Source organism: Pseudopodoces humilis, chromosome 1 (genome assembly GCF_049639895.1).
Source record: "Pseudopodoces humilis isolate 2021_Gansu_Grassland_sample_001 chromosome 1, ASM4963989v1, whole genome shotgun sequence".
Lineage (NCBI taxonomy): Eukaryota > Metazoa > Chordata > Aves > Passeriformes > Paridae > Pseudopodoces > Pseudopodoces humilis.
Genome location: NC_142200.1, coordinates 151877946 through 151895999, shown reverse-complemented (window position 1 = coordinate 151895999; position 18054 = coordinate 151877946). Strand labels below are relative to the sequence as shown.

At 49.1% G+C, this 18054-nt stretch overlaps 2 protein-coding genes across 4 annotated transcripts; both read right to left on the bottom strand.

Annotated features, from left to right (window-relative positions):
- Positions 1-2768: 2768 nt before the first annotated feature.
- H2BK1 (H2B.K variant histone 1) lies at positions 2769-3972 on the bottom strand. The gene is made up of 2 exons (XM_005532092.2): positions 3819-3972; positions 2769-3139 (listed from the first exon to the last, which is right to left on the bottom strand). The coding sequence occupies exons 1-2, from the start codon at positions 3936-3938 to the stop codon at positions 2903-2905; spliced, it is 357 nt and encodes a 118-aa protein (XP_005532149.1). The 5' UTR covers positions 3939-3972; the 3' UTR covers positions 2769-2902.
- A 3702-nt stretch (positions 3973-7674) lies between these two features.
- On the bottom strand, positions 7675-18045 carry ABCF2 (ATP binding cassette subfamily F member 2). 3 transcript variants are annotated; one of them, XM_005532091.3, is made up of 15 exons: positions 17942-18045; positions 17536-17703; positions 15194-15406; positions 14089-14271; positions 13614-13785; positions 13368-13463; positions 12214-12316; positions 12036-12131; positions 11814-11933; positions 11174-11263; positions 10836-10946; positions 10515-10577; positions 9921-10049; positions 8898-9101; positions 7675-8281 (listed from the first exon to the last, which is right to left on the bottom strand). In XM_005532091.3, exons 2-15 carry the CDS (start codon positions 17687-17689, stop codon positions 8144-8146), a joined length of 1872 nt encoding a protein of 623 aa, XP_005532148.1. In that variant the 5' UTR covers positions 17690-17703; positions 17942-18045; the 3' UTR covers positions 7675-8143. The 3 variants fall into 3 exon arrangements, with proteins under 3 accessions (XP_005532148.1, XP_087918692.1, XP_087918696.1); XM_088062566.1 differs by lacking the exon at positions 17942-18045 and adding an exon at positions 17843-17862; XM_088062570.1 differs by lacking the exon at positions 7675-8281 and having other exon boundaries at positions 9082-9193.
- Positions 18046-18054: the final 9 nt, after the last annotated feature.

Here is an 18054-nt window from a genome sequence, read left to right as displayed (position 1 = left end):
CGAGCCGGTTCCCCGGGGCTCCTGCTCATGCCGCAGAACTGGATCTGAGATCAGGTAGTCAGAGGGACCCATCTCCAGGGCAGGAGGAGAACTGCAGCTCTAGGCTGCTCTCCTCAGCATTCCCCATCCCTCGGAGAGCACGGCTGCACACCGCGCAGCTCCGAGAGCTGCTGGAAAGGGGACTAAGATGCAGTGAACGAGTAAAAAGGAGTGTTTCTCCATTGCCTCCTCAAAGATAAAGGTTTTGAAGTTAAAGTTTCGAGCTCCCTCCAACAACGAACAGAAACTGCTTTATTTTAGAAAATGAGTCAGCCTCTTTGAAGGTCATTGAAAGAGCTTGGGGGTGATACATGAGGCAACCAAGTAATAAACGCTTCATCCTTCAGGCAAACTTCAGCAGGCACTAAGGAACAGCGAATGAAGTTTAACCGAGCAAGGATGAAGATCTCACACACCTGCTGCTGCTGCTAGGAGGTGGCTGTAATGTTGTCACTTTCAACTCGTACTGTAAGCAAGTACCTAACAGGGGCTGCAAAATCTACAAAGTGTCAAAGTCTTTCCTGGCTGCTCCTATGAGGCCTTTCATGCTCCCACCACCCCGCTGGCCTGGCTGCCATGGCTCTGCTCCCTCTCTGGATTGCTTGCCTGCCCTCAGAGGGACTTCACCAGGGAAAGATCCATCACACCCAACATAGATCTCCCCCATTGCACTCTATAAGCCAGCTCTGACCCATGGTGGTGCTCACCCCTTTCCTGTGCTTTTCATAATTGTTCTTGGCATTTTCCTTCTTTTCTATTTCCTTTGCTTTTCTCCTTTATGAAGGGGGAAGGAAATCACTTTGTATTCCACCACCTACCCTCATTTATGTTTCAATCTCACTTTCAGGTATGTTTAGAACCTAGTTCTTTTCCACAATTATGGATCAAGGCAAAACTTGCCTGTCCTCATCTTAGGTGGATCAGAACACAAGCACAGATACACAGCCTAGTGAGCAATAGAACAGATTCAGTAAGGAGATGACTCCCACACTTTGGCTGGACTCCCCCAGGCCTGCCTCCAACCCATGCATGCAGCTGGGGATCCCTGCAGCTGCTCTGCCTCTAGTACCAGCCACACAGGCTCTCCTCTCAGCACAGCCACCACAACAGCTAGAGGGAGGAAAAGAAGTGCCGCCCACACCTCTGCTCAAGGCCAGACACAAGGAAGAGATCACTCTTCAATGCCCTCCTACAGTCGAAAGGAAACAGACCACCCAGTAGAGCCCCTTCACTCCCTCCCCCAGCCAGCCCCACCTCTGTAGGAGCAGGGATGGAGCTGAAGGCACAATGCTCAGGGCTGCTGCCTCCTGTACTCTCCCTAGAAGCATCACATACATCTTGTCTGGCCCACTGTGGAGCCAGGCTGACCCCCATCAGAGATCAGCATCTGTCACAACTCCATAGCTCACGAGACTCAGTAGCACCTCACAAGCTGGTGAAATCCAGGATTTCCCCATTTACTGTCACCTTGGAACTTAACACAGTGCTGGTTCCTCCTGGTACTCCTGATACTGGCTGTGAAGATGTTAGAACCAGGTATCCAGTCCCAGCGTGAGGCTGGCAAAAGGCACTGGAACAGGTTGTCCTGAGAAGCTGTGGATGCCCAGGCATTCAAGGTCAGGTTGGACAGAGCTTGGAGCAGCCTGGTCTAGTGGAAGGTGTTCCTGCCTGTGACAGGGAGGTAGGCTTGGATGGGCTTTATGTCCCTTTCAGCTGAAACTGTTCTGTGATCTCCACCCAGAACATGGACCGCATTTTCTTCACTCCACCACAGACCCTCTGCGCAGGGATCCAGGACAGCCCCACACATCCCAAGACGGTGCTGTGCTTACAGGGCAGCCAAGCCATCCACACAGGGTCATGGCCCTGGGCACAACACTCAGCCCTGTAGGCTGCCCAGGCTCCACGTGGACAGACTGAACTTGCTCATGTTCCCTTCAGGGCCCTGGATCCCTCCTGTAAGAAGCACCTGGGGATACAAGGAAAGGCAGTGAGGGCCAGTCACTAATATGATGGCCCAAGGCAGAACACACAACACCCAGTCGTAGCCCAGTTTAGAGCCCTGCAAGATAAAAGTCTCTTTAAAGACTCTGGAAACAAGTAGAGATGATGGCCACATGTCTGGAAAGAAAACCATTTGGTTTTCCTGGCAGTGAAGCTCATTTTGCTTCAGTTCTGCCTCTCCCAGAAAAGGAGAAAGTTTTCACCAGATGAAAAACCAAAAAAATCCCAAACCAAACAAGAAAACAAAAACAGCTAACAAGGAAAAACCCTCATTCCCACAGCCCACCAGAAAAAAACAACAAACCAAACCAGAGAACAATAGCGTTGAAAATAGTTTATAAACATTTTAGAAAAACCCTTTACCCAGTGCTAGCTTCATCCTATTGACCCAAGGAGATTTAGCATCTCCTCTGACCAGCATAAACTGATAACTTGGGCAGAAAGACCCATCACAGTTAGGAAGCAGTTGAAAAACAGCAGGAAAGTCACAGGTAGCAGAAGTTTTTAGCAGTCAGGAATCTGAAAGCCATAGTTTGGAGAACTTCAGAGAACCCAATATGCTTCCCATAATAACCCCAGCTTTCCCCAGGCAGGCCCTGTGGTCCCTGCTTCTAGTTGCATGTGGTGGTTTTCAAACAGCAGCTGTTCTTCCAGCCCTACCAAACAATCCCCATGGCCACAGTTTAAACTGCCTCACAATTTGTGATGCAAAGATTAAAGACACGTTCTGCGTTTCTATGCATTTTTTATTTGTAGGCAGGCAACAGGAGGTTTTGCTTTTTCTGTTGAATAAGACCAAATACCAACTCCTGTAGGAGAAGGAGCTGGCCCTGGGTTGGTTTCCCTGGGGCCCTGTTGGTCACTTGCTGCTGGTGTACTTGCTGACGGCCTTGGTGCCCTCGGAGACGGCGTGCTTGGCCAGCTCGCCGGGCAGCAGGAGCCTGACTGCCGTCTGCACCTCCCGGCTGGTGATGGTGGCACGGTGGCTGTACTGGGCCAGGCGTGAGGCCTCCGAGGCCAGGTGCTCAAACATGTCATTGACAAAGGAGTTCATGATGCTCATGGCCTTGGAGGAGATGGCGAGGTCAGGGTGCACCTGCCAGATGGTAATCAAACACTGTCTCAATCTCACATACCCATCACCCTGTAAGGAATGGGAGACCCATTCTCCAGCCCAGACTAACTCCAAAAGTACCTGTAGCTGCCACCCTTTAAGGGTTTCAAATCATGGGCCACTTTAAACTCAGGATAGGCTCCCATAATGCTACAGGAGCTTTGACATCACACCAGCAGAAGCCTCCCCACAATCCCCATGAAAAACATGGCGGTGGGAGGGCTGGAAATCAGTCTCCAAGTCTTATCTACAGGCTCGTGCTGACAACTGTGGCCTAGAAAACACATGGACACTTCCAAAAATGCTCTCACCTCCCCATCAAAAATCACCAGACACCTACTCACAGGGCCAGAAGCAGCTGCTTCTACTATACTGACTTCCATGAAATTACTTCTTCAGTCAGAGCTAAGCACCAGAGCATGTTCCCTCCAGGAAATATTTTCTACTCTAGATCCATCTCTACTACCACTACAATCCACCCCCTCAACTTCTAAGCTTCAGCTGGGGTTCTCCTGTACCCACACTTAGACTTTTTTTTCTTTCCCCATCTCTCTAGAAACTCAGATTTTTCTTCCTTACTCTTTATGGTGTTAAGACACAACAGGTGAAAAGTTACATTATATACAAAGCAGCTTCTAGTGGAAAAGAAACATTTACTCACCTGCTTCAGTACTTTGTAAATGTAGACTGAAAACACTTCCTTTCTCTTAGGCTTCCTCTTAGATCTTTTTTTCCCAGAAGCAGCAGGATTACCATCTCTCTTCAGAAGTTCTGAGCTCATCCTAACCTCCAACAGAGCAACCAGTAAGTGCTGTGGGGCTGTTTATATAGCACAGGCAGCAGAACCCAACCTGCCTCAGTTGTGGCCCCCAAGGAGCAGGACAAGTACACACCTGTGGCTGATGGTTCCACTTTGCACTAAACGAAAAGCAGCTGGCCTGAGAGGAGCTTGGAAGTGACAGATGCAGCTAAACTTTCAGACCTGACAGGTTTGAGTGTAACCTGGACAAAGAAGGGCAAGAGCAAAAGCATCTGATTTACAGGGGACAGAATTACCAGAGAAGAGCCATTCCCAGGTCCAAAAGGGGTTTGGTGAAGGGAAGGATCTTTCTTTGGTGGAAGGCTGTGGATTGGAGTACTCTAGGTACTCCAGAATCAAATGGAGTCACATCTGTGCTACGGAACAGGTAATGCCACCAGGGGAAACCCAGTAACTGTAGGAAGCATTGGTCCAGAGATGAAATGATGGCATCTGTAAACACTGTAAACAAAACCCTACCAGCCAAACTTCCCCTGCTACTTAGCCTGCTCTTGGGATCCCACCTGCTGCATACAACAGAGCCTAGAATGTCAGGGGACATGCAGTGGAGGGCTGACACACAAAGTGTGGATTTGATCTGTCTTGGAAACCATTGATTACACTAATGGGGGTAAATGTGACACAGGATTTAGGCTTAGCCAGGAAAAACATGGAGCAACACATCAGAGATGTGAACAAAAGTTTTCTGTGCTTTGGAGAGAAAAGGAAGGTTTTCAGTGGACACCACTACAGTCATTTCATAAAAGGGGACACCAGCATGCTTGTTTGGTGGCGGAACACACCAGGGTCTCTGTGCTCCCACGTGGAGTCTCCTGCTCACGTATACACATCATACTGGCACACCCTGAGCAAATCATATCTTCCAAAGTGTGAGCTTGGGAGACCTACTCATCAGTCAGTGATTCTGCTACTGCTTGTGCAGCCCACAGTTTTTCGCTGAATTGTTTTATTCTCAGCCTGTCCTCATGGGGAGGCACCCAATCACCCTCCCCTACTGCAAGTAACTGTCACAGTGGCAAGGGGGGGTCAGTGACACGGCATGATTCTTGCTCCCAGAAACTGAAACATCAATGATCAGGCAGTACAGGCTGGAATGGCCATGTCAGTGTATTTGTGAAGGAGAATGGGCTTGTGAAGCTATGTGGTAGTGGCATCTTCTTGAAACAGGAGTGACTAATACTGGGAGTGAGTAGCAGAGGATATCACCACTTGTGCTTTGTAAGGGGCCGTGTGTTTTCTAGGAACAGTACAGTCCCTCCCCCTCTGAGGGACATTCCACCACCCTCCTTGTAATGGGAGATGTGTTATCTTGGTCCCAGGTCACAGCACACAGGAAGGGATTCTTGTGCTGAAGGAGCTGGGGGCTGTTGTGTCCTGCCCCAGCTGCCACCCTGTTTGTGATACACAGCTTTACACAGTGATAAACACACAGCTGTCTTTTCTAAAAAAAACTATTTAGCTGGAAGGGAGCCCACTGGTGAAGGAGCAGCAACTGGTCACTCAGCATTAGACACAGGGAGCCTTCAGGCACCAAGGGTGGAAGCTCATCCGCTGAACAGTACAGTCAGCTTTGAACTCTCAGGTTTGGAGAATTACCATCTGCTTCCCTGGTCTGCATGTGCTAGAGGCTGTACATGCTGCTGTGTGCTGGGCCTGACTTATCCTGCTGCTGGTTTGTGGTGTATGGATCTACTTGCAGCACACACACAAGGGGAATTCCACAAGCCTGCACCTGCCACTTCTGGTTGTGGCTGTGTTAGAGCAAACTTTCCTTTTGGATAACAGGCAAGTGTGACTGTGCAGGTGCTGGGTCACTTCTTTTACAGAAATTACCATCCCAGCAACTAAGGAACAATTCTTGTAATTTATTGATAGTTTTGCTTTTCTGCAAAACCAGAAAATTCTCAGCTGAAAGCCCCAGCTTGTGGCTGTCTCTGAGATCAGTGATCCAGGACATCTGTCTGCCACAGCTGCTTCAGCACAGCCCAACAAACTGTCACCACAGAACAAATCGAGGTTAAATCAAGGCTGATAAAGCACATTTATAGATTCCATTTCACAAATCCTCACCCACTGTGACCCCTAGTGCAGCTACAGCTGCTTTTGCTTTAAACATGTATCTGTGGTTCTTCTTCATACATCAGAGACGTGGCTGCATCTGAAAAGTTCCTCTCTCTGCAGCAGCAGAAAGGTAACAGTGCTCTTCTTGGCTCCACGAGCTACAACACCAACTACTGCCCATTGTGCTGGCTCTCATCCCAGTGTCCGCAGGCCATTCTCAGGACTTACCATTCCCAAAGAACTCGGTGTAAGATTGCATCCTGTGTTTATTACCCCCGTATCTGTAATGTAGTGAGACGGACTGTTGCCAAATCTTTGCTAAGGAAAAGAGGCATAGGACAAATAGCTCTTGCTTCAGTCAGGACTCTGACCCTACCATTCTGAGCTACTTCACATTTTCCAACTCACCAACACTACTTCCTACAACCTAGAGAGATCAAAGACATGTGTTAATCTATTATTGTTTAACTTGTGACCCATCAGTCTTTCACGTAATCACTTTCCTGTCAGTTTTCACTCCCTTGCTCTACCTGATAACTTCCAAATCCTCTACTGTGAGATATTCATCCAAGTGGCATTTACTGCCATCTAGACCTTTCTTGCAGAACTAGCTTGGAAGCACTTATACTAATTGCATTATTTCCCCAGAAAACATATTATTTTTCTCCTCTCAGATCATTGCTAGAATCAGTGAAAAACCTGAAGGTTGTACTTGATGTACTGGAAGCAGCTTGCGTTGTGACATTTGTCCTATGGATGACACTCAGTGCTTCCACAGCAGCAGTCACAACTTGTATGGGCCCTTTGGGAAAGGAAAAGAAGGAAATACTCCTCAAAAAGTCAAAGCCAGTGAGTTGGCAACAAAGAATGCACTGCATGGGAGCACAAGTCATTTGTTTGTCCTGTCCTCCCATTCATCCAGCAACTTGTGCTGCTGGATGGGCTGCTGGGCTACATGAACCTTTCCTGTGACCAGTGCTGCCACTCTCATGTGTCAGAAGTCATTAAAATGGTGACTCATGATCAAAAAACGCTATTAAGTTCCATTTGCTACCTTTCTCTTTAGCATAGTGAATTAAATATGTATTTTATTCAAGTTTCTGTGGCTCAGGGTGAGGTTCGAACACCAACTTTTTCAAAAATCTGTTACTGAGAACAAAAATAAACTTCAGTTGATTAGTCTTAGCTAAACAAACCTGCAAGGAACAAGGAACTAATAATTCATAGTCCAAAATTCCTAAATTATTGAGTCTCATTAGACAAATCAAAGTGAAGCAAAATGCCACACCTGAGCCACTGTGTTGGTGAGAACACACACTGGTGTTCCATAGATGTATGTTCTGTCTCTAACACTGATCTTCAGAACACTTTAAAGTTGTGTCTGTCACTGCCTACAACAGAAGCATTTGTGGCTTGTTCTGTGACTCACTGGAAATGCAGTGGTCAGTCTGGCTCAGCAGAGGTGCCCCAGGTGTGAGGACCCTGCTCACTGCCTCCACAGCTCAGTACTCACCACTTCACAGCTCTTAGGTTCCAGCCACAGCTTTGGTTGTACTGAGGAACTGCACATTTAGCAGGAAGGGCTGATCTCACTCAAAGCTCAGCACAACTACCATGGCTCACAAACAAGACAAGATTGTTTTTCTCTCTTTATTGACTGATGGATTCTCGGGCAGATCTGTTAATTACACTGTTAAATAATAGTTAAAAACAAACCAAGGCCAGAGGAGTTTGAAGTGAAGAATCTAAACTGAAGCAGAAATTGGGAAGGAAAAGGCAGGAGAAGCTGGGCTGGGGTTTCCACTTGTGTATCACTGCAGCTTGGACACCCCGACGGCCACCGTTGTGACCCCAAGCCAACAGATTCCAAGGCCTGGCTCAGATGGGACATTGTCTAAATAAGGGAAGAGTTGCCCAAACGTAGCCAGATCAGGAGAGAACAGCTCTGTCCAGACATAGAGGTGCAAGGCAAGTCGAAGGGAAGCAGTATTGCAGCAATCCTAGAACACAGCCAGAGGGAGCAGCAGTTCCCCTCCTGCTAGTGGGCAGGCGAGTTGCGTGGCCACCGCCAGCCCCACGGAGAACAGGGGCTGGAGGCTCTCAGCTCACACGTTGTGGGTCCGTTTGGTGAGCTGTGGGTCTTCATCCACCAGCTTCGACTTGAGATGCTCCTTGTAGGCAAGGATGTCCCCTTGCCACTTGGTGATTGTCTGCTTCTCACAGACCCAGATCTCCTGTGCCACCTGAGAGCAAACACACAAGGAGGAAGAGGAGGCAGACAAGGAGGAGAGAGGTTTGCAGTACAAAATTTTATAATCTTACCAAAATTATAAAGTTAACTAAAAACTACTATCTGAAATAGAAGGTCTGGCAAGAAAAGTTTGATAACATTTAGACTACCAAAGTATCTAGAGGGGAACATTTTCCCCGGTGTTTTCTGCATAATTTATACAAGATTTTTAGAAGTGAAAATCCTAGGCCCCTCTATACTTCTGATTTTGTTCATGGACTAAGACGAAAAGACTTTCTTGATAAATTGGTAAATGAAACGAAAGTAGTTCTTGACCTGAACTACTTGTATCTATCACAGTGAAAAATAAAATCATACCTGAACTTGCAGGCAAAGCTATAGCTGATAGATCAACACTTGACATTTGTGGTGGTTTTTATTTTATTTTAAGTGCCTAATGTTTTCCTGGGCCACCTCAGTAATTGTTTAACACAGAAAGGGAATTATGATTATTTTTTTTCACTCACCCATCTTTTTGGCACAAGTAAGAGCCAGTCAGTTGAAAACACCTTGTTTTGATCACTAAAATGTTAAAAAGGGGCTCTGATAAAACTCACAGCTGTCCTTACCTGCTGGATGAGTCTGAAGTCATGGCTGACAAGCATCATTCCTCCTTCAAACTCATTGATAGCATCTGCCAGTGCATCTATGGTTTCTATGTCCAGGTGGTTGGTGGGCTCATCCAGGAAGAGCATGTGAGGGTTCTGCCAGGCCAGCCAGGCAAAGCACACACGGCACTTCTGCCCATCAGAGAGGTTCCTGATGGGGCTCACCTGCCCAACACACACATGGCTTGCAGCTCTGCAGTGACCGGACAGCCTGCCACCCTGACCCAAACCATTTGGGTCTCACCTTGGGCTCCCAGCTGCTCCATGACACAAGAAGGCAAATGTTCAGTCAGCCTTACACCTACACTAACCTTCTCCCACCTAGGGAAGAAGGGAATTCCAGGGGCTTCTCAAGGACTGTACGCAGCAAGGCCCAGCTTGTGCCAAAGGTGTGCAAGGACAATTAATTGCCTTGCATTCACTGACACAACAATCAAACTACTCTCAACTTCTGCAATGGGCAAGTGGGCAAAACCAATGTAAAAATCAACACTGAACTGCAGCGATGCAGACAACTGTCACACACGGGATGTGTCTCGTATAGGAGCATGTCATGCTTGGACTTAGAGCACTGTAGGTGAACCCACTCTTGTCTGAACCAAGTGGACTCTACAAACAGCTGAGAATCTTCTAGCACTTCTGCCTGATATTCCTCTCGGAAATAGGAGAGAAGCAACATACTTCAAATTGTAATTAAAACTTGCTCAGGTCTAGCACTATAACAGAACTTGCTTTCTTTTCACCCGGAGTCTGAGGGGCTCACCCCTTCCAACCCACACATTGCTGTGATCCAAAGAAACTTCCAATGACCTGTGAGTTATTTTTTTTCTCCAGTTTCAAAGTCAGAGATGGAAAAAGCATTTTGATGCTGCAGTGTGCCATGCTGCATACTTTATCACACTGTCAGGTACCAGTAAAGTAACAGAAAACACAGAACCCCTACTCCCCTAATGAACAAAGCGCAACTCAACAGCTTATGCTCACCTGCTGTTTCCCTGTCAGACCATATCTGCCAATGATTTTCCTCATCTCCTCCTTCTCCTTGATTTCTGGGTAGCATTTCAGCATGTACTCCAGGGGCGAGAGGTCTAAGTCCAACTGCTCTTGCAAGTGCTGACAGAGAACAGAAGTCAGCTTCAGTCTGTGCAGGCCAACCACTTCATGGCCGTAAGCACTGCCCCCCTTGCAGCCCTCTGCTACCAGGTGAGCGGCAGAACACATCAGCCAATAATCCCACCCACAGGATAGCCTCTGTGCTGAACTAGCAGGAAATAATTTCCATTTCAGGAACAAGACTACTAACTTCAGAATAGGAAGCTTGTCTACCACCAGACACAAGGCAATCAGATCTGCCATAGCAGGTGGGAGACTGAGCAGGAAGGACCACAGCCAACCTCTTTGCAGGGTAAGAACATGAGCTGGAGACTGTTCCATGGAACAGTTCCTTCCCCCATCTCCAGACAAAGAAAGGCAGCAGTGGGAGAGGCCTTAGAAGCAGAACTAGAGGGGCAAGGTTCCTCATTCCCAACAGCTTTTTCCTCAGCGTTCCCTGTCCCTAGGGGCTGCTGTAGGGAGTACCTGGTGATATCTACCGATCTTCACATGCGAGTGCTTGCGAATCATCCCATCTGTGGGCAGCAGCTAGAAGGGGAAGATAAAATCATTTCACCAGGAAATCTCTCCTCTTGCAGTATGCTGGAAATACAGAATCCAGCCATCTCCAGCCTGGCACAGGGGAGGCAGTCTGAACAGGTAATATGAGACAAAAAGACGTATGTTTTAATAAGACCATAGGACTTCTATGGCCTGACCAGGGGGCTCTAGCAAACAAGAGCAATTTGTTGAAGACTCTACTGAAAATAAAGGCCCAGAGCAGGGTAGACAATGTATGGAACAAACCTCTCCTGTGAGCAGTTTCAGCAGTGTTGACTTTCCAGCTCCATTGGGTCCAACAAGAGCTACACGAGTATCCAGGTCAATCCCAAACTCCAGGTTATTATAGATCCATGGCTGCAAACCACAAACACCATGAAACATTACGCCTTTTCAGTACTCTCCAGAACCTCTCCACTGCAGCTGTAATCTCTGTCCCCAGCAGGCCTAGCATTAGCACTGCCAAGAACTTTGCTCCATTAGTCATATACTGCAGTCCCCTCAGGAAACTCAACCAAAAGTCTCCCAATCCCAAACAATGCAGGAAATACAAGGGATCTCTGTATGCATACTCCCATACTTACCCCATCCTTGGTGTATCTGAAACTGACATTCTGCACCATGATGACAGGAGGGGGAATTTTCCCGCAGGATGGAAAGTAGAATGATAAAGTCTGTAAACACAGAATATCCACCCGTGAGACACCCCGCAACACACAACAGCCCAGTCATTCCAGTATAACCATATCTCTCTACCAACATCAGCTGCAGACCAAGGCACCAGACTGACTTTTTATAAGCCCTTCTTGCAACTCACTCATATTTATTCTGATGAGCTGCTTTCAAGCTCATCTGCTGGCTAACGAATCCCCATTTCTTTCCCTTTGAAACAAAGGGTTTGTACTCTTTACACAAATAAAAGCTGCACTGAGAATCCTCTCCCATCTCCTATGAGCCTTAGGCATTCCTTTCTGATTTCTGTATCTGCAAAATAGCCTTATTTATATGACAACTCGACTTCCCTCCCCTAGAAAATTCCTCCTCCTCTTCTCATTTTTCAGCATTACTCTGTGCTAAGTACAGGGATCCTTGGCATCAGGAAGGGTATCCTGTTCTTGCTACCAGCTCTGTCAGCCATTCCTGCTGTCTGATGAAGACCCTTCTACTCCTGTGGTCCATGTTTCAAATACAGATCTCTAGATGCAACCTCATGTCTGATCCTACCTTATCATTCACAACTCTCTCTGTCAAGCCAGAAGCCATCATTTTTTGAAGGGTCTTCTCCTTGCTCTGAGCTTGCCTAGCCAGCTTCGCACTGCCATGACCAAATCGTGCAATGTAATTCTGTAGAAAAAGAGTTAGCCAAAAGTCACAGTCATAAGGTTGACAAGGGGAAGGGACACCCACTAAAAGTGTAGGAAGGTGCTCAAGCAGCTAGGCAGGTACCTTCATATGAGCGATCTGATCTTGCTCCCAGTGGAATCGCTTCATTTGATTTTCTTCTAGTTCTAAGCGTGTCTTTACATACTGATCATAATTTCCCTGGAAAGAGAGCATGGAACATCAGATGTGCCCAGAGAACAGCCCCTGTTTCTACTGGTTACATGGGGCTCTGTTTACTCACTGTGTAGTACTTAAGTTTGCGGTTGTGCATGTGGATGATGTTGGTGCAAACGCCATTCAGGAAATCCTGGGAATGGGATATCAGCACAAGGATCCGCTTGAACCTGTGGTACCACGTATGTTTAATTAGACACTAAATTAGGAAAAGAAATCCTGTTCATTGGCTCTGATAGTGACAAAGGCTTTATATGCATGCTCTAGGAAATCAGCAGTAAAGCAGCTACAACCAACTGCAGTGAGTAAATCCTGCCAACAATTTTCACTGTAGTAAAACACCCAGCACCATTACATAGTCTTTGTCTGTTATCACAAAAAGCCCAGAGCTGGCTGCCTGTGTGGCAGGTGACTTGTGTCACTGATGCAGCTGACTCCACTGGCATCACATTTCTAAGAAGCTTCAACCCTTGCTGCTTACTTTCCTCTCAGTACAGATTTCCATCCGTTACACACACTGCATCTGGCTCCGCTCCAAATCTATACAACAAAGCGTTAAAGCCTCCCCAAAAGAAGTTCAAAGTTCTTTTCTAAAGTACCGCACTTATAAAGCAAGGATGCAAAAGATTCAACTGACAGAGCTGATGGAAAAACCTCTGCAAAGGCAAAGCCCTTCTCACAATACAGTTCTTTTAATGCACATGCCATAACCTGAGCTTCCTAACTGTTCCTAAGCTTTTTGCCTTACAACTTAACATTTTACCTTTGTTATGAAAACCAGTCACCTCACACACTAGCAAAAGATGAAACCAACACACTCAAATACTACAGTTCTGTGCAAACAGAGAAATGGTGGGCAGGAAAATGAGCTGGGAGCCAGGTCTGGAAAGCTCACACTACTGGTACGGTAAGCAATGCTGGTACACAGGCTGCCTGGTCCTGGCTTTCAAGGAAGCACCTTTAACCTAGGAGTACAAACCAACATTTCTCACTTCTTCAGTGCCAGGGAGACAGGGAATTGAATTATTCACCCTTGCATCAAAGAATCTGACACAGCAGCAAGCAGAAGGTGTCACTGGTACTGGAACACAGTTATGCACCCACAAGAGCTACACAGTTACTCCTGCAGAACTTGCTTACATGCTGACAAGATGTTCATGCTCACATGCTGAAAAGCAGAAAAGCACAACCCACAGCAGCAGCAAACTCCTCCATGCTTACGTTTTCAGCTCTTCCTCCAACCACACACAGGCATCCAGGTCAAGGTGGTTTGTGGGCTCATCAAGCAGCAGCATGAAAGGCCGAATGAAAAGCGCTCTGCAAGGACAGGGGAGATGACAGCACCGGGTAAATGTAGGTAACCCAAAGCCTCTCAACTCTGCTCTGAGTTCTTAGAACTGTCTGTGGCTCTGCAGTCTTGAGCAGGCACACATTCTCACGGGAGGCAGGTGGCACTATTCCACTCACCTAGCAAGAGCCACCCTCATTCGCCAGCCACCACTAAAGTCCTTCAGCTTCTTCCTCTGCATGGATGGCGTGAACCCCAAGCCATGAAGGATACGTGAGGCCCGTGCTTCTGCCTTATCAGCATCCAGCTCCTCCAGGCGTTCATATAACTCCAGGAGTTTCTCACATTCCGCTGAAAGAGAGCCTGCTGGTCAGCACCTGTGCCTACAAAGGACTCTCAGCTGCACTGCTGCACAGCTGGGAAACCTCACAGTCCCTCAGCTTTACCCCTATTTGGCCCCCTCCATATCCAAGCCTGAGAAAGTTCTTAAGCTGCCACATGGAATAACTCAAAGAGGTGTCATCCGTACCCATTAGTAGGGGAGCTGGGGGAAACAGGTACCACAACATATGAAAACTTCCCCAGACAACCCAAATTTTCTTTGGTAGGGAACGAAATGGAGGAAATGTCCCTTGGGACTCTGAGAAGCTTTACCATCTTCATGAGCTAAACGTTCCGCTTCTCGCTCCAGCATGGCCCTCTCTGTATCCACCTCCATCACACACTGCAGAGGGGTCTTGTCACTGGGAGGCATCTCTCGGGTCAGGTGATAGATGTCAATGTGCTCTGGGATAGGCACTTCTCGCTTCCCAATAGCTGACAACAGCATGGATTTCCCTGTGTACAGAAAATCACAATTAATTCCTGGATTCAGTGAGATACAACGTCACAGTGAAACAGATGAGATACACTCAAATCCCACTGCAATTCCTTCCTTTTCCAACCTCAGAAAATCCTGGGGAATTTTTTTCCCAAGAGGCCAGAAGAACTGAAGGCACAGTCTGCTGCCCTAGTGCACTACCTTGCTAGAACAGGCCAGCCTCCTAGCTAAGGCTCACCACTCCAGTAACAGGACTGAGACATGAAGAAGCTTTTTGGAAACAACTGTACTTCAGCCATTGCCCAGAACCGGGGAACTTTATCTCTGTTGTACTTTCTGCTGTCTAACCAGGTCTGACAGCTGGTATCAGGATCCCAGATTCTGAAGGCTTCTAACACAGAGGAGAGTAATGCACTCATCCCTAAACAACCTGGATTTTCCTGAAACTTAAACTACATGGTCCCTCTTACTAGCACTTCTCCCATCACATGCATATTGTCCATCTCTCAATGTAGCGTCACTTTCTCCGGGGACTGTACAGTTGCTCTCCTAGTCAGGCCAAACCACACATTTTCTACTCTTCCATACGGTACAAGTTCTTTGACCAACACCATCAGCATTGGGTTTACTGACTCTACACGGGCAAAGAGGATTCAGGCAGATTAACAGATCCCACACATCTCATCCAGCTCTCCACAGAAACAAGATCAAAAGCACAGTTCAAATCTAGAATGCAATCTCACACTTCTATCAGCAATCCTAGTAATTCCCCTTCCTGGGTGGAGATATGGGACAACAGAAACTGCTGGGTCCCAGCCATGTCAGTCTAACAGCCCTCCTTCTGGTTTCCAGCACTTCCCACCTGCACTTGCCCAGCTTCTCAGCAGCATGACACCTTTACCGAGTTCCACGGAAACATGTTGCCTCCCGTCAGCTTACCAATCCCATTGAGTCCAATCAGGCCATAGCGTCTCCCAGAGTTCAGCTCCAGTTTGGTGTCACTCAGCAGCTCCTGGCCATGAAAGGTCAGTGAGAGGTTGATGATATGCACATCAGTGCTGTTGGGGTGGGAGGCCAGCACTCCTGTCACAGCTCGGGCAGCAGCTTTCTTTAACTCAAAGTCCTCCAGCTCCTTTGTTAGAGCATCCACCTCTATGTGTAGAGAACACCAGAAATGTTACTGATTTACAAACACGAGGGAAGCCATAAGCCCCTGCACCAAAAGGCCCAGGACCACAAAAACAACTCCCATTACTACAGTAGAGCTGAGGATACCCAAGTGCAATGACACTCAGCTTTTCAGCTGGGCAGGAGGATATATATGGTCTAGAGAGAATTTCCACCAGCAAAATATCTAAGTGTCATCTAAATAAAAGAGGACCATCAGAACTAAGTGAGCAGCCAGAACAGCGAGCCGTTTTCCAAATATGATGGGACTAACTCCCCCTGCAGGAAGGACCAGAGAGCATAAAAAAATTCCCTACAAGCTTAAGAAAAGGCTTGGCCAGAAAACAAACTGACTAGAAAATAAATGGAGGGAAAGCTGAGAATAGAGAAACAGCAGCAGCATTGAAACAGTCCCTACTAATTTTCTGAGAAGCTACAATGTTCATCTGCATGTTCCCCTCTTTGTTTCCTACTACAGTAAAAGCAAATCATAGTATCACAGAATCCTAGAATGGTTTGCGTTACATCTTCTAGAGCATTTAATTCCAAACCTGCTGCCATGGCCAGGGACACCTTCTACTAGAGCAGATTGATCCAAACCCTGTCCAACCTGGCCTCAGACATTTCTAGGAATGGGGCAGCCACAGCTTCTCCAGGCCGCCTGTGCCAGAGCCTCACCACCAACCTTCCTGTCATGCTGACCTTCTGTCACAGGCCAACTACACTCCTCAGTGAGAGATGCCGCCCTTTGAAGCAGCCAATGCCACTGGGGATCTTGGCAGGCAGACCTGATTTCAGATTACACCAGTGTGGAATGACACCCTGGTTGTCAGCATCCAGCACTCCTGGCAAAATCACTATTAACACCATGGCAAATGTGCCTTAGCCAAGGAGCAAAAAATGTCACTGGCACTGATACAGGACCCCTTTGGGCAATGCCACAGAGCAGTGACAACAAAGAATAAAACAGGTGAGCAAAAATGGGGAAGGGAGTATCACACTGATGCATAAATAGCTCAGTAAGAAATCTGCCGGTATCGACCCACATAGAATCACATGATCTCCTGAGCCAGAAGGGACCCACATCGATCATCGAGTCTAAGTCCCGGCTCTGCACAGACACCGCAAACATCCTGCCCCCGTGCCCGAGAGTGCTGTCCAGAGACTCCTGAGCTTTGCCGGGGCCGGCCCCCGAGGAGCCTGCCCGCCCCGCCGGGGGAAGCGGGACCTTTTCCGGAGACCCGCCCGGACCCCGGCCCGCCCGCCGCTCCGGGCTGCACCAATAGGGAAGCGGTATGCAAATATGCCCCGGCGGAGGCCGGCGATTGGGCGGCTCAGAGCGCACGGCGGCCGGCCGCCCGCCCCAGCGCTCACAGGACCCCGTCAGCAGCGGCCCTTCCGCCCCCCGGGGCTCCGGGCCCCGCACCGACTGCCCAGGACACAGCGCGCCGCGGGCTGAGCCTGGAACAACCCTGCGGCCTGCCAGCTCCGCTAAAGGAAGGCCCCAAAATAAACTCTCACTCTGTAAGCGTTACCTGCCCCATTGCTTTTAGGACCAAAAGGCACAAAAACTCTTTTAGAGGCAGACTTAAGTTTCTGCAAACCAGGTACGTCTCTGAGAAAAGAGCTAAGCAGACAGTTAGAGCAAATAGCAGTAAGAATTAATTCGGACGCTACAATACTTTCTGCAGCAGGCAAGAAAACTCCAAACGAAACGAAAACCTAGAAACCCTCAAACAGCTCTGGGCATCAAGTAGCAGAAGATACAGACAAGATGTCTGTCTGAGAGGAGGAAAACACCATCAGCCCCCTTCATCTTCACACTGCCATGCCTCAAGCGAGGGCCACGGGCATCCTTCACACACACGGCCCATGCAGAGCCAGCTGAGGTGCAGAGCAGGCAGGATGTCCTGCTGCCTCAGGCAGAGCGGTCCCGACGGCAACTACTGCGGTCGCCCGGTTCCGCACAACCCGTGCCCAAGGTGTTTCATCAGAACATCTATGTCGCGACTCGTAAACCGGGACTCAGCCGAGCGCAAACGGTCCAGCCCGAAACGGCGCCGGCGAGGCCCCTCCACCCTGGGGGACAGACACAGGACCGGCCACTCTCTCACCTGGCAGCACTGTGCCGTTGGCCTCCGGGGGCCGGACTTCCTGAGGCTCCGTCCCGGCATCACCGTTCTCGTCCGGGACACGGCGCGGCCGCTGCCGGGCCTTGGCCGCCTCCTTCTTCTTGGCTGCCTTCTTCTTGGCCAAGTCGGAGGGCATGGCGCGGGTGGGAGCTACGCCAGAGGGGGCGACAGGCGCCGTTAGGCCGCGCCGATCCGGCCCGGCCCGGGTCGCCCCGCCTCTGTTCCCCGCCCCGGCGGCCCCGCGGGCCGTCCGCCCCGGCCCGGAGCACACGGTGCCGCCGGCTCCTACCGAGGGTTCCCGCCCGCCTGCCGGGCTGCCCCCGCCGCGCCGCCCACCCCCGCCCCGCCCCGCTGCTCCCCGCTCTCGGCTCCCCGGGCCCGCCCGCACCGGCCGCTCGCGCTTTCCTTCTGTCGCAACAGCCCCGCCGCGACCGCGTGCGCGCGCCCCGCCCCCTCGGCGGACTGGCCAATCGCAGCGCGGAGCGTCACCGGCGCCGGGCG

Bases quoted from the DNA above. Each gene is read 5' to 3' on its own strand.
- ABCF2 (XM_005532091.3), bottom strand. From the start codon at position 17,689: ATGCCCTCCGACTTGGCCAAGAAGAAGGCAGCCAAGAAGAAGGAGGCG. The intron at 9,102-9,920 runs GTGAGCATAAGC...TGTGTTGGGCAG, and splicing joins GTCTGACAGGGAAACAGCAG to GTGAGCCCCATCAGGAACCT. The intron at 8,282-8,897 runs GTAAGGACAGCT...GTTTGCTCTCAG, and splicing joins ACTTCAGACTCATCCAGCAG to GTGGCACAGGAGATCTGGGT.
- H2BK1 (XM_005532092.2), bottom strand. From the start codon at position 3,938: ATGAGCTCAGAACTTCTGAAGAGAGATGGTAATCCTGCTGCTTCTGGG. The intron at 3,140-3,818 runs GTGAGTAAATGT...ACCATCTGGCAG, and splicing joins TTTACAAAGTACTGAAGCAG to GTGCACCCTGACCTCGCCAT.